Source organism: Netta rufina, assembly GCF_964035555.1.
Source record: "Netta rufina genome assembly, chromosome: 6".
In the NCBI taxonomy this organism is placed as follows: Eukaryota; Metazoa; Chordata; class Aves; order Anseriformes; family Anatidae; genus Netta; species Netta rufina.
The window spans coordinates 24,200,468-24,220,161 of NC_140129.1; the positions used below are offsets into that span (position 1 = coordinate 24,200,468).

Consider the following 19,694-nt stretch of genomic DNA (forward strand, 5'->3'; position numbering starts at 1 on the left):
ATGAGATAAAAGATGGTAATTCTCTTGGTATTTGCAGGTGAAATTGCCCCCTTTTTGAATGTTTCATCCAATATCTTTGTTTGTGACCAGCGGGAGTTTGCTTTTCCAGCTTTCGTGGCAGGGAAACTGCCAGTAGTCTGCTCATAGATAGGAAGGGCTGGTTAATGCCGAGATGAGAAATTTGCTGTTATCTTTCAAGGTAACTTAATGTTGCAGAAAGCAAAGCTGTTGTGAGAAGTGGCTTGGTAAAAAGCAGGAGAAGAGTTAATACAAGGAAAATAGGAGGAATGGCTTGTAACAAAAGCAGTCTCTGAGTATCTAACTCAATAGGGACTTCACAGTACTTGAGAGATACGGCGTGTGCTTTCTGTTGTATTCTGCCAGCTACAAAACTTCCAAATTGAACTTTCAGTTACAACAGCAAGCAGTTTTAAGAGTTGCTGAATAACTGATGAGCGTAACTTGTATTTGTTTATTCAGGGAGAGCCTGTTAATCAGCCTGCATGGCTGTGACAGGAGGTGCAGTGCCTTGCTCTGCCTGGCATAGCTGTGCTCGAGCTGCCTGCAGCCTGACTCCTTACCCTTCTCCGTTACCTTTGGTTATATGAGTAGGTGGTAAAGTGGGTTCAACAACCTCACCTAGCCCAAACAGAAGACGTCCCTGCTGTGTGGAGTGGAGGCTTTCTGGGTACAATCAGATTCCTGAGCCGGGAAGGGTCCTGGTGAAAAATTGCTGCAACTCCCAGTCCAGATTGTCTTGCGGTGCCGTGGAGCTGTGCTCTTTAGCTTAAAGCGATGTAAGGAACTTTAAACAGCTGAAACGATGCTGCTCCAGGTGATCAAATGCAAACCTCCTCCTGTGGGAAGCAATTAAGATCTTTTCTGATGGAATTGTATGGTGATAAAAACGTGATATTCTGGTACTTGGAGGTAAATTTGTAGTTTCTCTCCTACAGACTTCGCTTAATTCGGTCTCATGGCACCCATCCTCTTGTTCTCCTTCTGTGCTTTGAATCAAAACAATAGCTCTCTTCTTGGTGAAAGATTTCTTTAGAAAACACTAAATCCTTTCCTAAGGCAGAATTAAGAAGGCAAACAAAAAACCCTGCTGAGTAAAATGCCTTCTACTGTAAGTGAAAGATTCTTCTTTGTCTTTACCATAAAATACTTTTGAGATGAAACTCACAGAAACGTAACCTGATTTGTTCATCATTTTTATCTGAAGTTCTACTTAATTGCTCAAACTTCTTAAACATCTAGGCTGTTGGTAATGTTGCAGAACCAGGAAAACCAAGGGAAGAGGGTCAGGCTTGCTAGGCAGTTATTGAGTGCCAAAACCAGGTCTTGGTTCATAATGCAAAAACTGGTATTTGTAACATTTGGCCTTCAGGGAACACTGGGCAAAAAATAGCATCACTTTGGTTTATGCTGTTATGAAACAACAAAAAGAAGACAGCTTGATTCTAAGGTGACTTTTTTAATGTACTGGCGTAAGAGACAACGTACGGCTGCTGGAGCCCAGGATACTGAGAGTTCTCTCGGGTTCCTGACCCTTGCCTTCAAGGGAGTACAGCATTCCTGAAAGCTTTCTTGCCACAAAACAGGATAAATAACACTTTTCATTATAAATTTCTGGAGTGGAAAAGGGAGTCTTCCTGAGCTGAAGGCATGCTTTTTAATCTTTTGTTCTTAGTTCAATTATTTCAAATATCTTCACTGTTTGTGTCTGCAGCTGTCTGACATGCTGCCCTGGTGCATATTTTATAAAGTGTAAACTGAAAAGATTGCTCTCTAAACCCCACTGTGCAGATCAATGACTATATTTATTTTTCCCATACAGCTTCTCTGCTGGCTTTTAAATCTTTTTATGTACTTTAACCCTGTGTGTGTCATAATCCTATAAAAGATGCTCCTTGGAGATCAGAAATACTAGAAATGGCAATAAAGCTTCTACTTCCTGAACGTAGGGAGGAGAATGTTTTAGGGGAAGACTTCCTGGCAGGGGAAGAAGAGGTGTTAAATGAAAAACCCTGGAATTTCATACTTGGTCACCCAAAGCAAGTGACCTGACTCATTTCAGTAAGACCTCTTGGGTACAAACTATTCTGAAATACAAAGCCTGGCTGTGTGCATGCAGTGGGTGGAGGAGTTCAGGTGGTTTTTTTTATGGTTGAACATCAGCTTTAGAAGGTTAATTTTAGTATCTCATTCTTTCATTCTAGTTACATTCTTCGGTGTTTATTTTCAGATCATTGTTTAGTAACTTAGGAAGCCAGAAACAACCTTACCTATCTAAAAGAAGCATGTTCTTGTGTACCATGTGCTTTCAGAGTGAGTTGTGAGTTGGATTTCAGTGTAACAGGGAGGGTTTATGCATGAGTGGTCGCTGCTGTGGCTTAACTGGTCACTTGTGACTAGCACAGATGTGGTGACTGACTCAGCTTTCTAATTAGGATGAGCCAAATTGTATCAACTGAAACTACCACCAAGGCTTGATTGGGGTGGCTGATAAATACCTGTTGCTTTCAGCAGTGTGCACGTGAGCACTCCCAACGAGCTGCTGGACTGGTACCTTGTGAGGCTGTGGTAGCCTGCTTGCTTTTAGCTTCAAGCAGCTTCAGTTCTCAGTAGGGTTTCGTGCACAGCTAGTTACTGTATACCTTAGCCTTACAGGCATTGTGATAACTATGAAAGCTTCCTTGAATTTCTCAGAGGCTGTACTGATAACTGGCTAGATGGCAGCTTGAAAGCAAATACCTTTGTCAGGTCAGAAATGCTGAACCATATTACTTCATAAAAACACGTTCACAAATTTCGGCTTGGTACTTATTTTAAACTTTCCTATTCACTAACACTTATTTTTATAAACCCCATAAAAATAAATTTGTAATTTCAGTTCACTACCTATTTCATAAAATGTCTCTTAAATTGATCTGAACCTTCAGCATTTGCATTTCAAAAACAGTAGTCAGCCAAGTGTTGAGGTTGTTCGTTTTAGGGAAACTAAGCTCTGCAGTCGCTTCTTTAGGAGTCTTCAGCGTAACCCGGGCTCCGTCTTGCTGGCTGTAGCGTTGTGGCTCTATCTTGCATTCTGTGAAAGCTTGCTTTCATGATAGCTAATGATGTACTATCTGTTTCCTGCTCCCAGGAGATTTACTGAGCTAAAACACTATAGCGATGAACTGCAGTCTGTCATATCACACCTTCTGCGAGTCAGAGCTGTAAGTATTTCCCATGTGTGTCGTGACAAACAGGGTAATTTATTTATAAGGCAGAATTTCTTGTTTAGTCAAGAGAACTGGTATACGTGTTCTAGAAGAAGGGCAGTTCTGCCTCAGAGAGCCCAACTCTCAAGTGTGGGGCAGGAGATGGGAAGGGGAGTACTGGCTTCGTGCAGATTTTGGGGAGCTGGGGTAGAGGTGTGTGGGGGAGAGTTCCACATAGGACAGTTTAGGTTGATTTGTACTGCTAATCTGCCCACCCTCCCGCTGGTCGCATATCAGGAAGAGGTGTTTTAAAGGGGACCAGGATGTCCACTCAGCTGGCAAGTGGCTTTTGCTGTATGTCTGCATTAGGAAGGGACCCAAAACACAATTTTCTGGTCAGAAATATAAAACTTTGTTTTCCAGAACTTGTAGTATGAATTATGCATGCTTCCCAGCACAGTTTTTTTGGCTTGTTCTTCAGTCTCTGAAGAATAATGTTCTTTTTAATGATGAGAACAACTATGTCATGCATAATATACTGTGGGTTGACAATGGAAGATTTAAAATTAAAAAAAAAAAAAAAGACACAAAAAGTAAACAGGAAATCACAATTCCAATAAAGAGGAGCATGATACTGCCTTTTTAGTATGCTTCACGGAGATTTAATTTTTGATGAAAACTGTGCTGTGGGGAAGGTTGGTAATTGATTGCCCTGTTGAACTGAGGTACATGAGAGGATTAATCACTGGTATTGTACTAACAGTGCCTTTTTCTCAGGACTCTGTGTGTGAGATCTATTAGGTGACTTGCTTACATTTCCTTTGTACTGCTTTAACAAGTTCTGTAATTCTTACAGAACTTCAGTCTCATTCCTTGGTGCATCACAATTACAAGGGCATTATCTGGATTACAAGTCACACCTCAAATTGTACATGTGGTCTCTTTCTGATGTTAGCCAGCATTGTAGTACTGGCTGCAGTAGGTACTAACTCTCCAAACAGCTGAAATGACATATCTAGCTCTAGCAATAAGCTCTGCAATGGATAGCTCATTTCCTTTCCTTTATTTCACTGAGCTAGATGGAAAAATCAAGTCACTTGTTAGAATGCTAGTGAAGCTTTCCCTGCGGTCTTGATGTCAGGATAGATTTTTGTCTTGCCATATTTACGTTAAATAAGCGAGTGTGCATATAAATTTAGCATTATGCAGGCAAAGGAACATATGTCTTACATCTTTCTATCAAAAACTGAATTAACTGATTATTTGTGGACTCCATTGACATACCCTGTACACACGTGCTTCCAAAGAAATACTTCAAATGTTACTCTTCATTATAGCCTTGACTGTGACTTCAGTCTTCAAAGATTTTATGCTGTTGATCTTCTCCTTCAGTAGTAGCTTAGACTAGACTTAGGGCCTATCCTATTTACCTGTGTAAAAATATTAAGACTTGGATTTTGTATGTCGATTTTCACAATGCAAGTTCTCTGATGTTGATGACCAAAAATTAACTTTTAAATGTTTTAGAGGGTGGCAGACCGGCTATATGGTGTCTATAAAGTCCACGGCAACTATGGAAGAGTATTCAGGTAAGATTTTTAGTTTTTAAATGTGCTTACAGGTATATGTAGAGAGAGCAGTGAATTTGTTTTGGTTCCGCTTTGCAAACATGTAACAGCGTCTGCAATATTCAAATGTCTGGCTTGAAAAATTTTGTCTTGCAGAACTAATGAGATTTGTATGTTGGATACAGTGATCTCTCTCCGGATTTGCTGTGCTTAGTTTTAAGTACTTTTGTTTTTTTGTTTTGTATTCCAGAACTTTGAGACTTGTGTTGTGTCATTTGCATTCTGTTTCTTCAGGATGTAACGTACTGCCTGGTTTCATGGTGTTGTCTGAAAAACCTCGAGGTCTTTTAAATAGTTAAAGCTCAACAACTGTATCTATCCAATTTTAGTACCTTTTTTAAAGTGAATTTGCCTATCGTTTTTGATTTATATAAGTGAATTGCATGCTCAAGTTTTCCATCTCACTGGAGAATTGAAGAATCTAAACTTCTGGTTAAGGGAAACCTCCTGCTTCTACACACTGTTCAAGTGCTAAATTTAATTCTCAGGGTTAATGGATTGCAGATGTCTTTCTCATTGGGGGTTTTAAAGTGAAATTAGGTGTAGTTCTGTAATAACACAAAGACAAACAAATGTCAACATTAACGGAGTGGAATGTTTATGAAAAAGTGAAGGACAAAATAGACACATTAGGCACAAATTATGTGAAATAGAAGGGACTGCCCCTCTGCTTTTTTTCTTGCATGAAGAATCGTCGATGTAATTCTTATAACTAATAAATCTCATAAAGTTTCACAAAGCTGAGAACACAATTAAATTTGTGGTGTACATGGGTGTCCTGAACAAGTATCTTACTTTCTTTACTGTTGCTCTGTTTCCTACTTTATCCAAACGGTCTCCCCAGTGTGAACAGGGAGTTGTGGTAATGAGGCGGGAGGCAGTTATGAGTTGATATTTTTTTTAATGAATGGAACTAAACAGCGATCTACCATAAAAATAGAAAACAACATACAGCAAACCATTTCAGAAGAGGTAAAAGGCTTGCAAATGTCCAATCCCACCTTCTGTTTTTTTTGTAATGAAAGGCTTCTACCTGATGTGTTGTAAGTGCGGAGGGCTCAGTTTCTCCTCGGCAAATGAGGTGGACCAAATTCTGTTTTAGAAAGTTTGCTCTCTCTCCTTTAAGTTCTAGTCTCTCTCTGTTTTAGTTTTAGCTATTTAAACAAGACCCTCTTGGCTCAAAACCAACTTAAGCTCTGCATGTTTGTGAGGATGAGTTTAGGCAGCAGGGACAGTTGTTTAACAGAGTGCCTTAAATAGCCTTGCAGTTACACTGTCAGTTACGCTGCCTGCTTAGAGGAAGAAAACAGTTTGGCCAAGTCCAACTTGAAGGCAATTTCCATTCAGGTGTCACCTGGAAAGAAACTATATACAGGATGCAGCTTATTAACTTCCCTTACCCTTCACGTGTGATGTTGTTTCTCGTTTGTTTTTCGTACAGTGAGTGGAGTGCAATTGAAAAGGAGATGGGGGATGGGTTGCAGAGTGCTGGCCACCACATGGATGTGTAAGTACTGACTGAATATCTGATAGCTTGATGGAAGCCAGATGTAGAACTCTCCCTCTTTCCTCTCTTTTCCCTCAACCCCAAAGAGCATACAAGTAGTGCACCGAGAAAGTTGGGGACGCGTTGTTTTTAGGTGCGCAGCGTTTCTGTGACTTGGATGCAGGCACAATTTTAGCATCCATGTACTGTATTAAGTAGCTCAAAAGGTCTCAGGAGAACCAGAGGGGTTTCTTTTTTATTATTATTTTGAAATTGTAGAAGTGCTTGGAATTCTTCCAGCTTTTCTTTTAAGCTACTATGCCAGAAACTGGTGGAATACAACTTTAATGTACTGCAGACCTGATGAGTTCCATTTGTTTTTGATAGTGGTATTTTGTACCATGCAGTAGATGGTACATAGATTTGGACTTAATTACACAAAGCTAAGAAATTTAATTATTCAGCACCAAAACGTTAATGGATTCTTGAAACAAATGCTGTCTGGATGTAATAAAGTAGAGAATCCTCCCTTTTTGCATCTCTAGAGTCAGTTGGCAGAGTACGTGAAACACTGCCTTCAAAATAAGAGTCTAACACTTCAGAGTGCTCACAGAAGTACTATTCTAGGTTCATGCTTTTTGCTTTCCAGGTAGTTGTATCCTGTTACCGTGTTTCAGTTATGGTATAACTTCTCGTGACTCCAATTCCTCTTTTGTAATCAGGTGCTACTGTAAAGTAACAACTTCAACAACAGAGGAAAGCTGTTTGATACTTATACTCTATAAGTTATAGATATACATATAATTTGGGTAGAAGTAAAGCTATCAGTTTACAGTGCAGATCTACGAATGTGGTGCTACTGCTTGGTTGTGTTTGATATTATGCCTCGTCAAATGGAAGGGTTTGAAGAGCCATACCAAACTGCTCTTGGTTTCTTCAGAAGAACCCTGTTTTAATTAGATCTTCAATAATTTGGGCTCTTCTGAATGTGTTCATGCTTCTGTGTTTTGTTCATGTGATGGTTTACGTCCAAAAAAAATCTATTATGTTTTTCTAAATGGAAAGCTCTGGTGAGAATAAATAAATGGAAAATGTGTTTTGCTTTCAGAAGAAAATAATTGCACTCTACTTCAATGTTCAGCACCTACTGCAATATGCAAAAATTGAAGACATTATGAAAACATGCTGTAATGCAGAGAAGCTGGGTAGGCACAAGTAGGTTCTCGGTGGTTGAGATGCATCACACTAAATGTCAACACCTAGAAAAAGCTTAATCAACTGAAGTGGGTCTGACCTCTCAGTCAGGAGGCTGAACCTTCTCTGCACATCAGAGAGGTTTTTCTGAGACATGGTTAGGATTAAAGATCTGGAGTAATGGTGTGGTGGTGACTCTAGCTAACTTTTTTTGCATGATGTCTGAAGTAGCTTTCATTGTCTGTCATCTCTTCTGCTCAGACGTTCTTGTACAACGGTAATCTTTTAGTGGCAGTCAAGAAATGGCAGCGGTAAGATTCATGTAGTCTCCTACCAGCAAGGATCACACTGATGATCTCTTGAAAGTGTAACTTATCAATGCAGCTACTCTTCCCATAACATTAGACTGAGCAGTTTTGTTGCAACAGAAAGCGACTGCAGGAAGGTTGCCTGATAGACAGTAATTAAATTTGTTTTGGAAGTATATCTACCCCATGTGCTGTAGTCTTTAGTATTTATTTATTTAAACTTTTGAGATGTTATTGTTTAGGATGATATAAAACTGCTTAATATATGGAGAAGATATCCCAAAGTACCTCTGGGTGCATGTTGTATAACAGGATGAGGCTTGCTGAAGTCATAAATAAAAACAACTGAATATGCTGAGAAAGCTCAAATGAATGACTGTAATCCTGGCATTTAAAATATGAAAGACGTCTGGCCTTTGACTTCTGTCCTTTATATGATTAATGAATGGCCCTTTATCTCTTTATCAACTGGACTGTCAATACAGGTGGAATCAGTCTAAATTAAAACAGGGTTTTAGTTGAAGATTCCCATGAAGAGTGGGAACATGTTGGGTACCTTTAGTACTTACTACAGTGTTTCTCCGTAATTTTTTTTCCCTGGACAAACCAGTGTCTAAATTTCAGCTTAGGCAGTCAGGAATATAGTTTGTCTTACTACTACTTTGAAAGCAAACTTAAGTGTCTTGAAAGTCTGGCCTAGGTAAGGTGGTTTTTTTTTGTGTGTTTGTTTATTTTGGGAGAGTTGTTCTGCCGCATACAAGCTCTAACAGTTCTACAAACTTAGAATTTAGTTGAAACTGAAATGTGGTCCATCTGCTGCCCTGGGAAATCTAACCGCTATACTAAAATTATTGCACTTCAGAACTTAAGAATAGAGAGGGTAAGCCACATATGACCTGTGTGGCTGTAGGATTTTTCAGAATATGCATGTTTTTCAACAATTTGGACTTCTTCCTTGCTTTGATTCACAATGTGAATTCTCGTTCTCTCTGTTCCTCTTACTCCTTCTACTTGAACTGTTCCACTGCTGCTGATCACCTTGGGTATTGTGCTTATTTATCTCAAGTAGACTTGGTAGGGCTTGTCCTGGGTATGCCATGTCTTTGATTTCACAGAGCATCAGAGGAACCTACCTTGCTTGCAAACTTCAAAAAATAAAATAAAATCATTTTTGCACAGATGAGCATGTCTGCCACTTTTCCTCAAGCTCCTCGTTCTTTGAGTTCTTCTGCAAGTACGTGAAGAACCTATGCAGTTCTTCTGAGGAGGGCAGTGGGTCCGATGATGCTAAATTCACTACTAATGTCTCCATCATATACCCACCTTAGATTCCTGGTATCTAAGTGACGTTACTGTTTCTTCTAGAACTTGCAGGAAGAATGTTCTGTTCTCTACCAAGTCATATTAACAGTTACCTTTCAGCTTGACTCTGCCACTTCTGTCTTAGAGATAATTAGTGGAGAGGCACCAGAAGAAACTGAGGAACTCAAAGACTTTGCACAAACTTTAAAGGCAAGAGGTGCAGTAACTAATATTTGGTTTCGTTGTGCTGGTCACTGGACAGACATGGACACATGCTTACTTCAGGGAGCCTGTAGATGTGGAAATACTTATTTCTTCTGTGCCAGGGATTGCCACGGACTCAAGAACCCAAACTGAATTGGTAGTGTTTGTGATAAGCTCTCATTCATTCTGTTCATCAGTAATGGTACACGCTCCATATTGCTGACTAAAGCAGCATCCTATTTTTGTCACTGTGCCAAGTGAGATGTGCACGTCTCTTAGCTGTGGGCCTGTTCCTGCAGATGTGTCTGAGCACAGTCATGTTGGTTAGTAAGAACCTATTAAATACTGTTCAGTCAGCAATATAAATTAGAAAAAGGAAGTGCTTTTTGCCATTTCTAGTAGAGGTCAGCCTAAATGATGAAACTTACTGAGTATAAGAGCTGTGGAGTTAATTAAAACCCTTGTGCTTCTGAGGATTTTTCCCTAAAAGGCAGGTTTAAACTTCTTGTTGCTCTGAACTGATATGCCTGACTTTCACAGCAGGCAAAGCAACACGTTTTTAAGGAGCCGAAGGACTTCGTGTTTTGGCGTTCAGAGCAGCCACTATGAGTTTTGCTCTCATGCTTATGGGTTGGCTGAATAACAAACAATAAAAGAAGCCTTTTAAATAGTGCCCCTTTGCTTTTCAGAAGGTATGATGTTCACGTTTCTAAGCTGTAGTGCTTTCAGCCTTGCAGGATTTCTTCTGCATCGTATCTTTTCTTTTTGCCTTGGTGCTGTCTGTTGACAATCCACTGAAGACAAGGAATAAATTGTGTTCCTTTCCTGTAATAAAAACTGCCTCATCTTCAGCAGGAAACTTATGATAAATCTTGTACTCATCAAAAGATTTATTGTAGTAACAACCAAAGAAACAGGCCTGCAGGAATGTTTATATTAGCTGACTCAGAGTTTAATTAAAAACAAAGGACAAAGGAAAACCCCTTTCAGAAGCATGTTTCACTGTTTTACTTTGTGACTGGCCTTTCTGTCAAACAGGTGTCCTCCTGTGTTACTGTATGTGCAGTCCATAAAGGTTAAATTAATGAATTCCTAATTGACCATGCCCATTTTTTCACTAGATATGCAGCTTCTATTGATGACATCCTGGAAGAAGAGGAACATTATGCAGATCAGCTGAAAGAGTATCTCTTCTATGCAGAAGCACTACGGTAAGAAACGGAAATATAGAGATCAAGTAAAAATCATTGTGATTTTCTCTAATATTGTGTTGGTGTTTAATTTTGGTATCTTCTGCTCTCTAAGAAGTAGAAATTTCAGTGTTACGGAATCTTCACATTCTTACCTCCTATTTTGCTTACTTGTATTTTGATTGCAATATGGGTGGTAATAAAAATTTAAAACTGAGCTAGCTGGTCAGTAAGTGAAATGATGGAAATATTAAGATCTGGATACTGTGGAAGATAATGCTGTTTCCTTGGCTAGTTGTGCCCCAATGTGCTGAAAGCTTTGTCTTTTAAAAGACAGGCCAAATAAAGCTGCTACAGCTGTTATAAGTCCCAGCAGATTTCAAAGTGCCCCATGTAACTTTTATCCTGTATGTTACTGTGCAGCTAAACATGGATTTTTTATTTTTTAAAATTGTTTTAGACTAGACTTCACAGGGCAGTCTCCCTTACAAACGTGGATGTGAAAGCAAATTTCTTCACGCTGTAAGATTGCACCTAGTGCTATTATGCTCTCTCTAGGTTGGCTCTGAACTTTTCAGAGAGGTCCAGTAACACTATAGAGAATCAAGTTGGCGAGTGTGATGGCTGCTGTCAGGGAACCCAGAGCACAAGTAGCCTCTCCTGGGAGATGAACATGCATCCGGCAGTGGAGTACGGATGTAGCCTCATCAGCCCACACAGGACTGGGACTTGCTGCAGGTGGTCAGAGGAAACTTGCCTCTTTTCCAGATGAAAGGCACTATGCGAGTCTAGGAGCACTGTTTCTTGTTTTGTTTAAAAACTAAAACATGAAGAACTTTATGATTGACTGATGCATTGCTGCTGTGACATGTTCTGTCTCCGTTTACCTTTTGTTGTAGTTGTGATTTTTCTCTGATGTATTTTGAATAAAATTGTTTTACAGTGGTGTACTTAAGTAGGTGGCAGGGCTCACATTGCTGAGAATGTCTTGGAGTGAGTCTAAAAAGAAGAGCAGAATGCTGCTGGAATAAGAACTTTCTTTATACCTTGATGCAAGCTACAGTAATTGCAGAGTTAAGCATTCTGTGATAGGGCTGTTGAATTTGAGCTAGATAAATAACTGAACATGTTGCCTGCCAAACAAAGCATTTTACCATTTGTAAAGTTTAAATGGAGGGAAACGTAGCAAAACAAAGTAGTACGTGACAGATCTTTCATTACTTACTTTTCAGGGCAGTTTGCAGGAAACATGAATTAATGCAATATGACTTGGAAATGGCAGCACAGGACCTAACATCTAAGAAACAGCAGTGTGAGGAGCTGGCAACAGGAGTGAGTCTTTTTCCACTTTCTTCTCCAAGATGCCTTTTTTTTGTGTGTGTGTATGTGAGCCAAGTTACTTAGAATGATATTTAAATGGCACTAACATGCTGGCCCCTGGTTATGAGAAGCAGTATCCTATGAGCTGTAGACCTCTGAGGTTTAAAAGTAATTTGGTTCGTGATGATGTAAGCTGTTAGTGTTCAATAAGAGAATTTGATAGAGAGCAAGTACAAGGTTGCAGGAAATAGGAACTGGGCAGAATAATAACAATAACTACCCTAGAGGTCAAAATGGTAGGACTTCTGGAAGGCTTCCTCTGCCTTTTGGAACATGGACACTAGTGATACGTGGCGTTAGTTCCTCTTATATGGAAGACAATGGCTAAGAAACTACTACTAGTAACATGTATTTAATTTTTTTTTTAATATTGCTAATTGAATCTATTGACATCCTGTGGAGAAATACTTTATAGTTTTTCTTTACCATACAAAATGCAAGGCTTTAAGTTCTTTCCTACCTCAGTCTGAGATAAAAACTTGTCTGGAAGCTTACCCATGCCAGTGGAATGACTTGCTTATGGTCTAATCCACAGACAAGCTGTAAGAGTTTGAACATCAAATTACTTAAAGGTGTCTGAAGGGTCCAGAGTTCCTGGGAATGAAAGCTGAGATACAAGTTTGTTTCTTTCTCCATCCTCACTTGTCTCTATATAATGTGAGCTGCCATACTTTCAATTGCTACCTATATATGGGACACTCAAGAAATTAAATATGCCATTTTCTGGTAGTTAAAGGCAAAAATGAACAGAATAATAAGCCCTAATGCCGGTAAAAGTCATGTGATGTATCATGGCTCTGCTCAAGAATTTCGAAATCTAGAATTTCTTTTGTTTTTCATAGACTATGAGAACATTCTCCCTGAAAGGGATGACCAGCAAGCTGTTCGGGCAGGAAACCCCTGAGCAGAGGGAAGCCAAGATAAAGGTTTTAGAAGAGCAGATACAGGAAGGAGAAGAACAACTAAAATCTAAAAATCTGGAAGGCAGGTAAACAGGCTTGATTTGTTCAAAGGAGATGGGGCTTGTCTTAGCATAAGTCATCGACTGGATGCTCTTGAAGGTGTTTGCATTTTATAAGTGTTTTTAATATATTCTTGGTGTTTATGAGCTGTCTATAAAAGCTCCTGTCAGCTGCAAGTTGTGAAATAAAGTACAGTACATGCAGTTAGCTTCTGGTCTGAGTGTATGGCTTATGTAAAACCTGATGACTTTCCCAGTTACTGAGCCCACTCTAATGGCTGACTTGCTTGCTTTTATGTTCAGCTAGTAATATGTTTAGCAGGTGGGCTTGTAGGTCTGCAGCTGAATAGCCTAAGACTCAAAAGCTGATTTGCTTCAAATACAGTATTTAGTTTGGTTTATATGTATGGGTCCTAAGTTAATATTCTACAGCTCCTCATATGGGGGATAACTGACTCCTGTGTGAAAGAGATTAGAAGTTCTGGCAAGCAGTGTTTGAGTAACTGCTTCTCAATGCTGTAATGAAATTTTCTTCAGGAATGCAAATATGAAAAATAGGAACTAGCATTCCTAAAGCAATGTGTTTGTGTCAAAACATGTTCATCATATAATAGAAGGGGTAAATGTGGTATCTCCTGGTATGTTAGGATTAAAGCTGAGAAGATAAGACTAGTTCATGAGCAGTTCAAAACAACAAGACATTCAGTAAACCCAATTTCTTAATCATTTTGACAGAAGTACTGGAGATCTGCTTTTGTAGCTCTGGAAGCAATTTTCAAGCGAATACTTGTCTTGTGTGTACAGTCCAGCACAAATGAAAAGCCATGAATTACAGAATTCTTCTTCCATTTTGGTTAAGGAGACCTGAAGACACATCCCCAAACCAACAAAATTAATTCCTGAAGTGAATTGTCCAAGTCAAATTTGCATTGTAAATGTTGTTACACTTTACTGTCTCAAATCCTGTTGACAACTGAGTTTTCACATTGGAAAGACCAAGATTCAGACTTGACAATTGAAACAGAAACATGGAATGTTGTGTGCTGAGTGTTAGCATAAAGATATTTTGTCACTGAGAAAATCTGAAAAGTGTATTCTGAATTATGCTGGTTCTACAGCAGTGATGCTTACTATATTTAAAAAAAAATCCTGTGAAACTGGTTCTGGTTTAAAAATCTTAAGAAGTAGATGAAGAATTAAGCAGTAGTGCCAATTACAAAATGAGAACACTGCAGGATGCACAATAAATACAGAACTTGATTTGCTGACTGAAACAAAGTGCTTTATCATACATAAAACTTCCTTGTTGTGGGTTTCAGAAGAAGGAAGATGAGCTGAGATTGTAACATGTAAAACTAACAGAAATATTGCTTTTAATTCCAGAGACTTTGTGAAAAGTGCCTGGGCTGACATTGAACGGTTTAAAGAGCAAAAGAATCGCGATTTGAAGGAGGCTCTTATAAGCTATGCTGTTATGCAGATTAGCATGTGCAAAAAGGTATGTGTAGCTTGTGAAAGGCTAGGCTAGTGTATATATCATGTCAGCAGGGGATCAGATGCAAACTTTCAGCATCTAGGAGCGTTGCAGTCACAGAAGGTTGGAAGTCACTAGCGTAAAACCTCCCACATGTTCCATCCTACTCTAACTCTGTGACATGTTAATGTTGATATATATATAATAGGCAGTGTGGTCCAATCCCAGTGTGGTCTCTGCCTTGTTCTTGTGTGGAGTTTTGTGGGGTTTTCTATAGAGTCTTCCATGGAAAAAAAGTCTGAGGTTTGCAAGCAAATTATATTTCCGTCTATTTTTTGCCTTTATAATTTTTTATTATTATTTTTAAAGGGAATTCAAGTTTGGACAAATGCAAAGGAATGCTTCAGCAAGATGTGATTATCTGGAAATGAATTCCTCCTCCAAGTGCCAGAGAATGGAAGCACAAACGTTTAACACCAATGTTAAGTTGTTACATGACCTACATATAAATCATGAAATAAATGAGTTGAGTGAATAGTTTTTCTTTCTGCTGATTGTAATTGTTAATAAAGGACAAAAAGGTTATGTTATTAAATGTTTAGCTCTGACTGCCACTACTGTGGCATGTTTTATATGTGGTAGCAAATAATTCAGGGGTAAGAGTTACTGAAAACTACAACTCTGTACTTGGGCAAAGGTGTAGGGAAAGTTATCCCAGAAAGTATGAACCGAGCTGTTCTCTCTGAGACTTGTGAAACACCATGCTCCGTAATGTATAGATCACTTCCAGATGCCCTTTTTTTTCAGCTCTTGCTGTTTAGAATTTGTAATGCTCAAGGGTGCTTTGGTTTTATAATAGGACACACAGTTGTGTTCTTGAGGTTTACACCACAGGAGGGACAAAAAATGAAATTGTAATGCGTAGGGTTCATATTTAAATGCCTTTGCATGTCCATAAAGAAATGTGCTTTTCCAAAGGTCAGGTTAAGCAGCTCCTGAGATGTTTGAAACTCTCTACAGTAGAGGTGTTGTACAATGGTTTGATACAATATTCTGCATTTACTGGTTCCCACCTAAGTTTTGATATGGGCATTGATTTCTTATCAAACTTCTTCCTGCAAATTAAGGAAACTGGTGATCCAGCTGAGCAGCAAAACCAAAAACAAGGCTGGTTAAGAAGCAGATGCAACTTCTGCAACTTCTGTTTGGTTGTTTGGAACCTGTTTACATTAGATGTGAATCTGGTTTGTGGTACCTCTTCTTGTAACTGAAGTGGTTTGGCTCGTAAACGAGTAGTCCTTAGTGGAGATGCTGAAATATAAAATCTGGTGTGATTTTTGTAGTAATCAAGAGCAGTGATGTACAGAATCCGCAATGAACTAAGGTATCTGTCTGGCTCTTTTAAGGATGTTTCTGTGTTTAACGTTTATAACATGATATCACCAGTATAACATGATTTGCAGTTACAGGTACTTGCATTAAATGTTGCCAGTTATGAAAAACATTTACCACTGTCTAATATGGGGCTTTTTCTACGTATTTAAAGTTCCTGAAGTCTTGTGGAATTCATCAGACTTGATTGCTAATCCTACAGGAAGCTTCGTAACATTCTCTTGAATAGTGTATTTAATTTTTCCAGATTATAACACTACTCAGATCCTTTTTTTTTTCTTTTGAGATATTCCAGGAAGTCTTTAGAAGTTGTTTTGGTAATTTATCAGTAATATCATTACTTGACGTGTCCCATGTCACTTTTGTCTCTGTGGCATTTTTTCTATAAAATCATTGTAAAGAATTCATAGACCTGGTGTACACTACAACTCAAACTGGAAGTAATGTACTGGTCGCTTTGATAGCGTATGTTAGCTTTCTCAAAGCATTTGACAATGACACTTCTGAGAAATGATATGGACAGAAGGAGGTCTCCATTTAATATTTACAAGGAGAAGTGTTCTCTTCAGAGGATTGCAGTATCCAATTCCGATACAGGTGGAAGGACTTTTACATTCCAAACCAAGAAGTTGCACACTTGACATATTCAGTAAGCCTTCTAAAGGAGTGGTGCCTTAATACAATACCATGAGGCGCTCAGAGTAGGTATTTTTCATGCACTTTGATTTTTGGTAGATCTTTCTGGTGCCTCTTTCCATAATTCACTTGCTGTACAGCTTACTATAAATGTATTAGTATGCCTTTTTTCCCTTGCTAGTTGTACTAAGTTTAAGAAGGGAACAACACCGTTCTTGTAAGTTTTGTGCCAATAAGCTAAATAAAATTGCTCTTTGATATTTTTGTTATGCTGTTTTTGTAAAAATGCTGTATTTTCCCAATGCTGACAAATGTTGCTCACTGTATTGAGTTCAGTTCTTGGCCATCTCAAACAATCTCCAAAATTTGGTTTTAAAATTTAAGAGGTAAGTTGTGCACAACTAGTTGATTCACCTTTTAGGTGAAGAATATAGTATCTAAATCCAAAATAAGATCCTTGTTATAATCCAGTTTTGATCCCTGCTTTGTTTTTGCCCAAACAGAACTAGCTGTCTGAATTGCATGTATGTCATCTGGGTAAGAGAAGATGCATTTCAAAAGGATTTGTGATGTTTGGCAGAACTTGGGTGAAAGCTTAGTTAAGGGTAATTTGAAATAGCTTAATTCCCTTTACTTTTGCTGTTTCCAGATTTGCATTGCATGCAGTCTTGCATGCATTTACTTGTGGATCTTAGCAAACGCTAAGGGTTCCTCCCCCTCTTTTAATTTTTTGTCTTTTGAAGAGGAAATCATCTAGTTAATGTCTGTTTCCATTTGGTTAATAGAGTCCACATGACAGTGCACGCTCGCAAAGTGTGCATTTTTCCAGCACAGATTTAGCTTCTGTAACTCAAGCCCCTCTGCCTTGGCTTGCTTCCTTCTCTTATCCAGTAAACATCAACAACTGGTGGAGGGCCTTGAAAATAACAGCACCCAGGTAGACCACTTCAACTTCATGTCACCCAAATGCTCATATATACAACACCTTACCTACGTGGACAATCTGACTTACTGACAGAGCTGTCACTTCTGCTACAGGCAGGGATTATCAGTGGTGGTGCTGCCCCGACCTTCGCTGCTACTAGCAGGACCTTGATTTGTCAGTGCATTTTACTGGCTACTGTTGTTCATGAAATGCAGCTAGGGTGAGGGAATCAGGTGAAACTGAAAGGTAAGATGTTTTTCTGAAGGGTCTTATTTCTTTTAAAATGTTCTACTTAAATACCTGACATCTTCACAAAGCAGAATTAATTTAGCAGCTCCTCTGGAGTGAGGCTGGGCTGGGCTGCGAGTGCTGCCTCCTAGGAGAGACTTTGTTGTCCTGTATGCTTCTCCCTGCTACTGAAATTCCTGTGTGTGTATTTGTTGAAGAAACAAGAAACATACTTTAATGTTCCCTAAAGGATTACAGAGAAGGCATTTGCCTTATTTTCTCTCCCCTTGCCCCCAACTTGTCTTGCAATGGCAGGGCAATGGTCTAACTCATGTTTTTGTTCTCATGGTCTGTGCATTCCTGGAGCTTCTCTCGTGTTTGCTCCTAGTGCCTCCCCATGGAGCTTTATCTTTTCAATGAAAATCCTACTACGGGGCTGCCATAGAAATAAGGCAAACAAAGGAAACAACTGGAATGAGGGCTGCTAAATGGGAGTAGCAGCTGCAGTGCCAAAATCAAGTACAGTATGCTTGTGTACCACCAGCAAATGCAGCCTCCCCACCCCACACACACACTAACACACTTCTCCCTTGATTCTTCCTCTGCTGTTTTCTGACACTTACTGGTAAAACACAGCGTCACTGAAAGGATTTTGCCATCATGACTTACACTGCAGTGTCAGGTGCAGAGGCAAAACATTGCTGGCTTTTGGTTGCTGTTGAATGGCTTCTGTAGGCTGATAATGTATTTTCTTTCCAGAAGTCTTTTTTTTTTTTTTTTTGACTGACTGTAGAAGGTATCAATCTCCTATTTACTTATTTTAGCCAAATCAGAAATTCTCAGATGGATGTGGAGGAGAAGGATTCCAGGTAGTGGTGGTGCAGTGTTTAAAGATGAGGTGAGATGGCACCATGCCAGGAGAGGAAGGGAGGTTAAACTGTACAAAAGCAAAGAAAGATTTTGGGAAGAGATGCACAGACAGGGTAAGGAGGAGAGGGAAAGTGAAGAGGATGTAGGGCAGACATGGGGTTGGTGGAAGAGCTGGGGAGGAGAACAGAAGGAAAGCATCCATAGCTGGGATGTGCCTTGTGCAGAGGGGGGGGAAGCAGCACTGCATCGCCCTTGTTTGGGAGGGAGGATGAAATGGGGACAGGAGATAAGGACATTTTGAGAGCTGTCAAAGACATGAATGGACTGCCTGTAATACTGATGATGGCCAGCCCAGGTCTGAATTAAACTTCTGGTGGTGGCTGTGGTCTCAAACCTGAGTTGAACACCAGTAATGGTGTAACATCTATTATAACATCTCTTCCACTTGGAAGGAGAGATTTAATTTTCAGCTTGATGCTATATTTAATTTTAATATCTCTTTGGTTTTTAGTATTATTATTTTTGAACGCATAAGATAGGAGAAGATGCTTCTGCCTTTGAAAGCCTAACATAAACTCGGTGGAGACGCAGTCCTGCAACCACCAGCACAATCATGCACACCATTTGGGGGCCCACACAGCCAATGCAAGCCAAGCAGGCTGCCCCATGGAAATCCTAGGACCAGCGGGCATTAAATAGCTCGCCCATCCTCAGCAAGCACTGTCTGTGGTCGGGAGATCTCGTGGCATGCGAGGAGCCCAGCTCTGGCTGTGCACCCAGAGACGCCTTAAGCGGGCCGGGAGCGGCTCTGCGCGGTGAGCGCCTCGCCGGGAGCCGGGGGAAGGATGCTGCGGAGAGGAAAACGCAACCCCGACCGCCCTCTTGTGGGTCTCAGGCGCCGCTTCGCAGGGGCCGGGGGTGTAGCCGGAGAGGTTTCCGTGCAGGATTGCGCGAGGAGTGCGCTCGTTCCCGCAGGGTGCCGCTAACCACGCGCGGTGACTTGCAGGAGCTTCAGAAGCTCGTGGGCAGGTTCCTCGGTCGCCGTCGCACGGGGGCAAACGCTGCCGTGATTTGGGCTTAAAGGTGGGTTTCTAGGCTAGTGGCACACTTCTGATCCTCAGAATTGCTTGGAAGGGGTGCTGGCGGCACGGTCAGCAGGAGCAATCTGTGATCGTTCATGCAATCTGTGCTCTGCAAACGCTGGGAAGGTTGCCCTCGCCCGACGCTGCTTTGAATTAGGGTTTTCTTGAAGCGTGTGCTCTCTGATCCCAGCCTTGAAACTCTCCGGTGACAGTGGCCAAAATCTTACG

The 19,694-nt window shown here is 40.1% G+C and overlaps 1 protein-coding gene across 1 annotated transcript in view; it reads left to right on the forward strand.

The window, feature by feature from the left end:
- Positions 1-16,589, forward strand: part of SNX4 (sorting nexin 4) — a 32,984-nt gene extending 16,395 nt beyond the window's left edge. Inside the window, exons 7-14 of the mRNA XM_084289600.1 lie at positions 3,149-3,221; positions 4,734-4,795; positions 6,276-6,341; positions 10,450-10,539; positions 11,751-11,850; positions 12,741-12,886; positions 14,243-14,357; positions 14,703-16,589. Coding sequence (XP_084145726.1) covers positions 3,149-3,221; positions 4,734-4,795; positions 6,276-6,341; positions 10,450-10,539; positions 11,751-11,850; positions 12,741-12,886; positions 14,243-14,357; positions 14,703-14,750 — 700 coding nt within the window. The 3' untranslated portion in view covers positions 14,751-16,589. The remainder of the gene's footprint in view (positions 1-3,148; positions 3,222-4,733; positions 4,796-6,275; positions 6,342-10,449; positions 10,540-11,750; positions 11,851-12,740; positions 12,887-14,242; positions 14,358-14,702) is intronic.
- Positions 16,590-19,694: the final 3,105 nt, after the last annotated feature.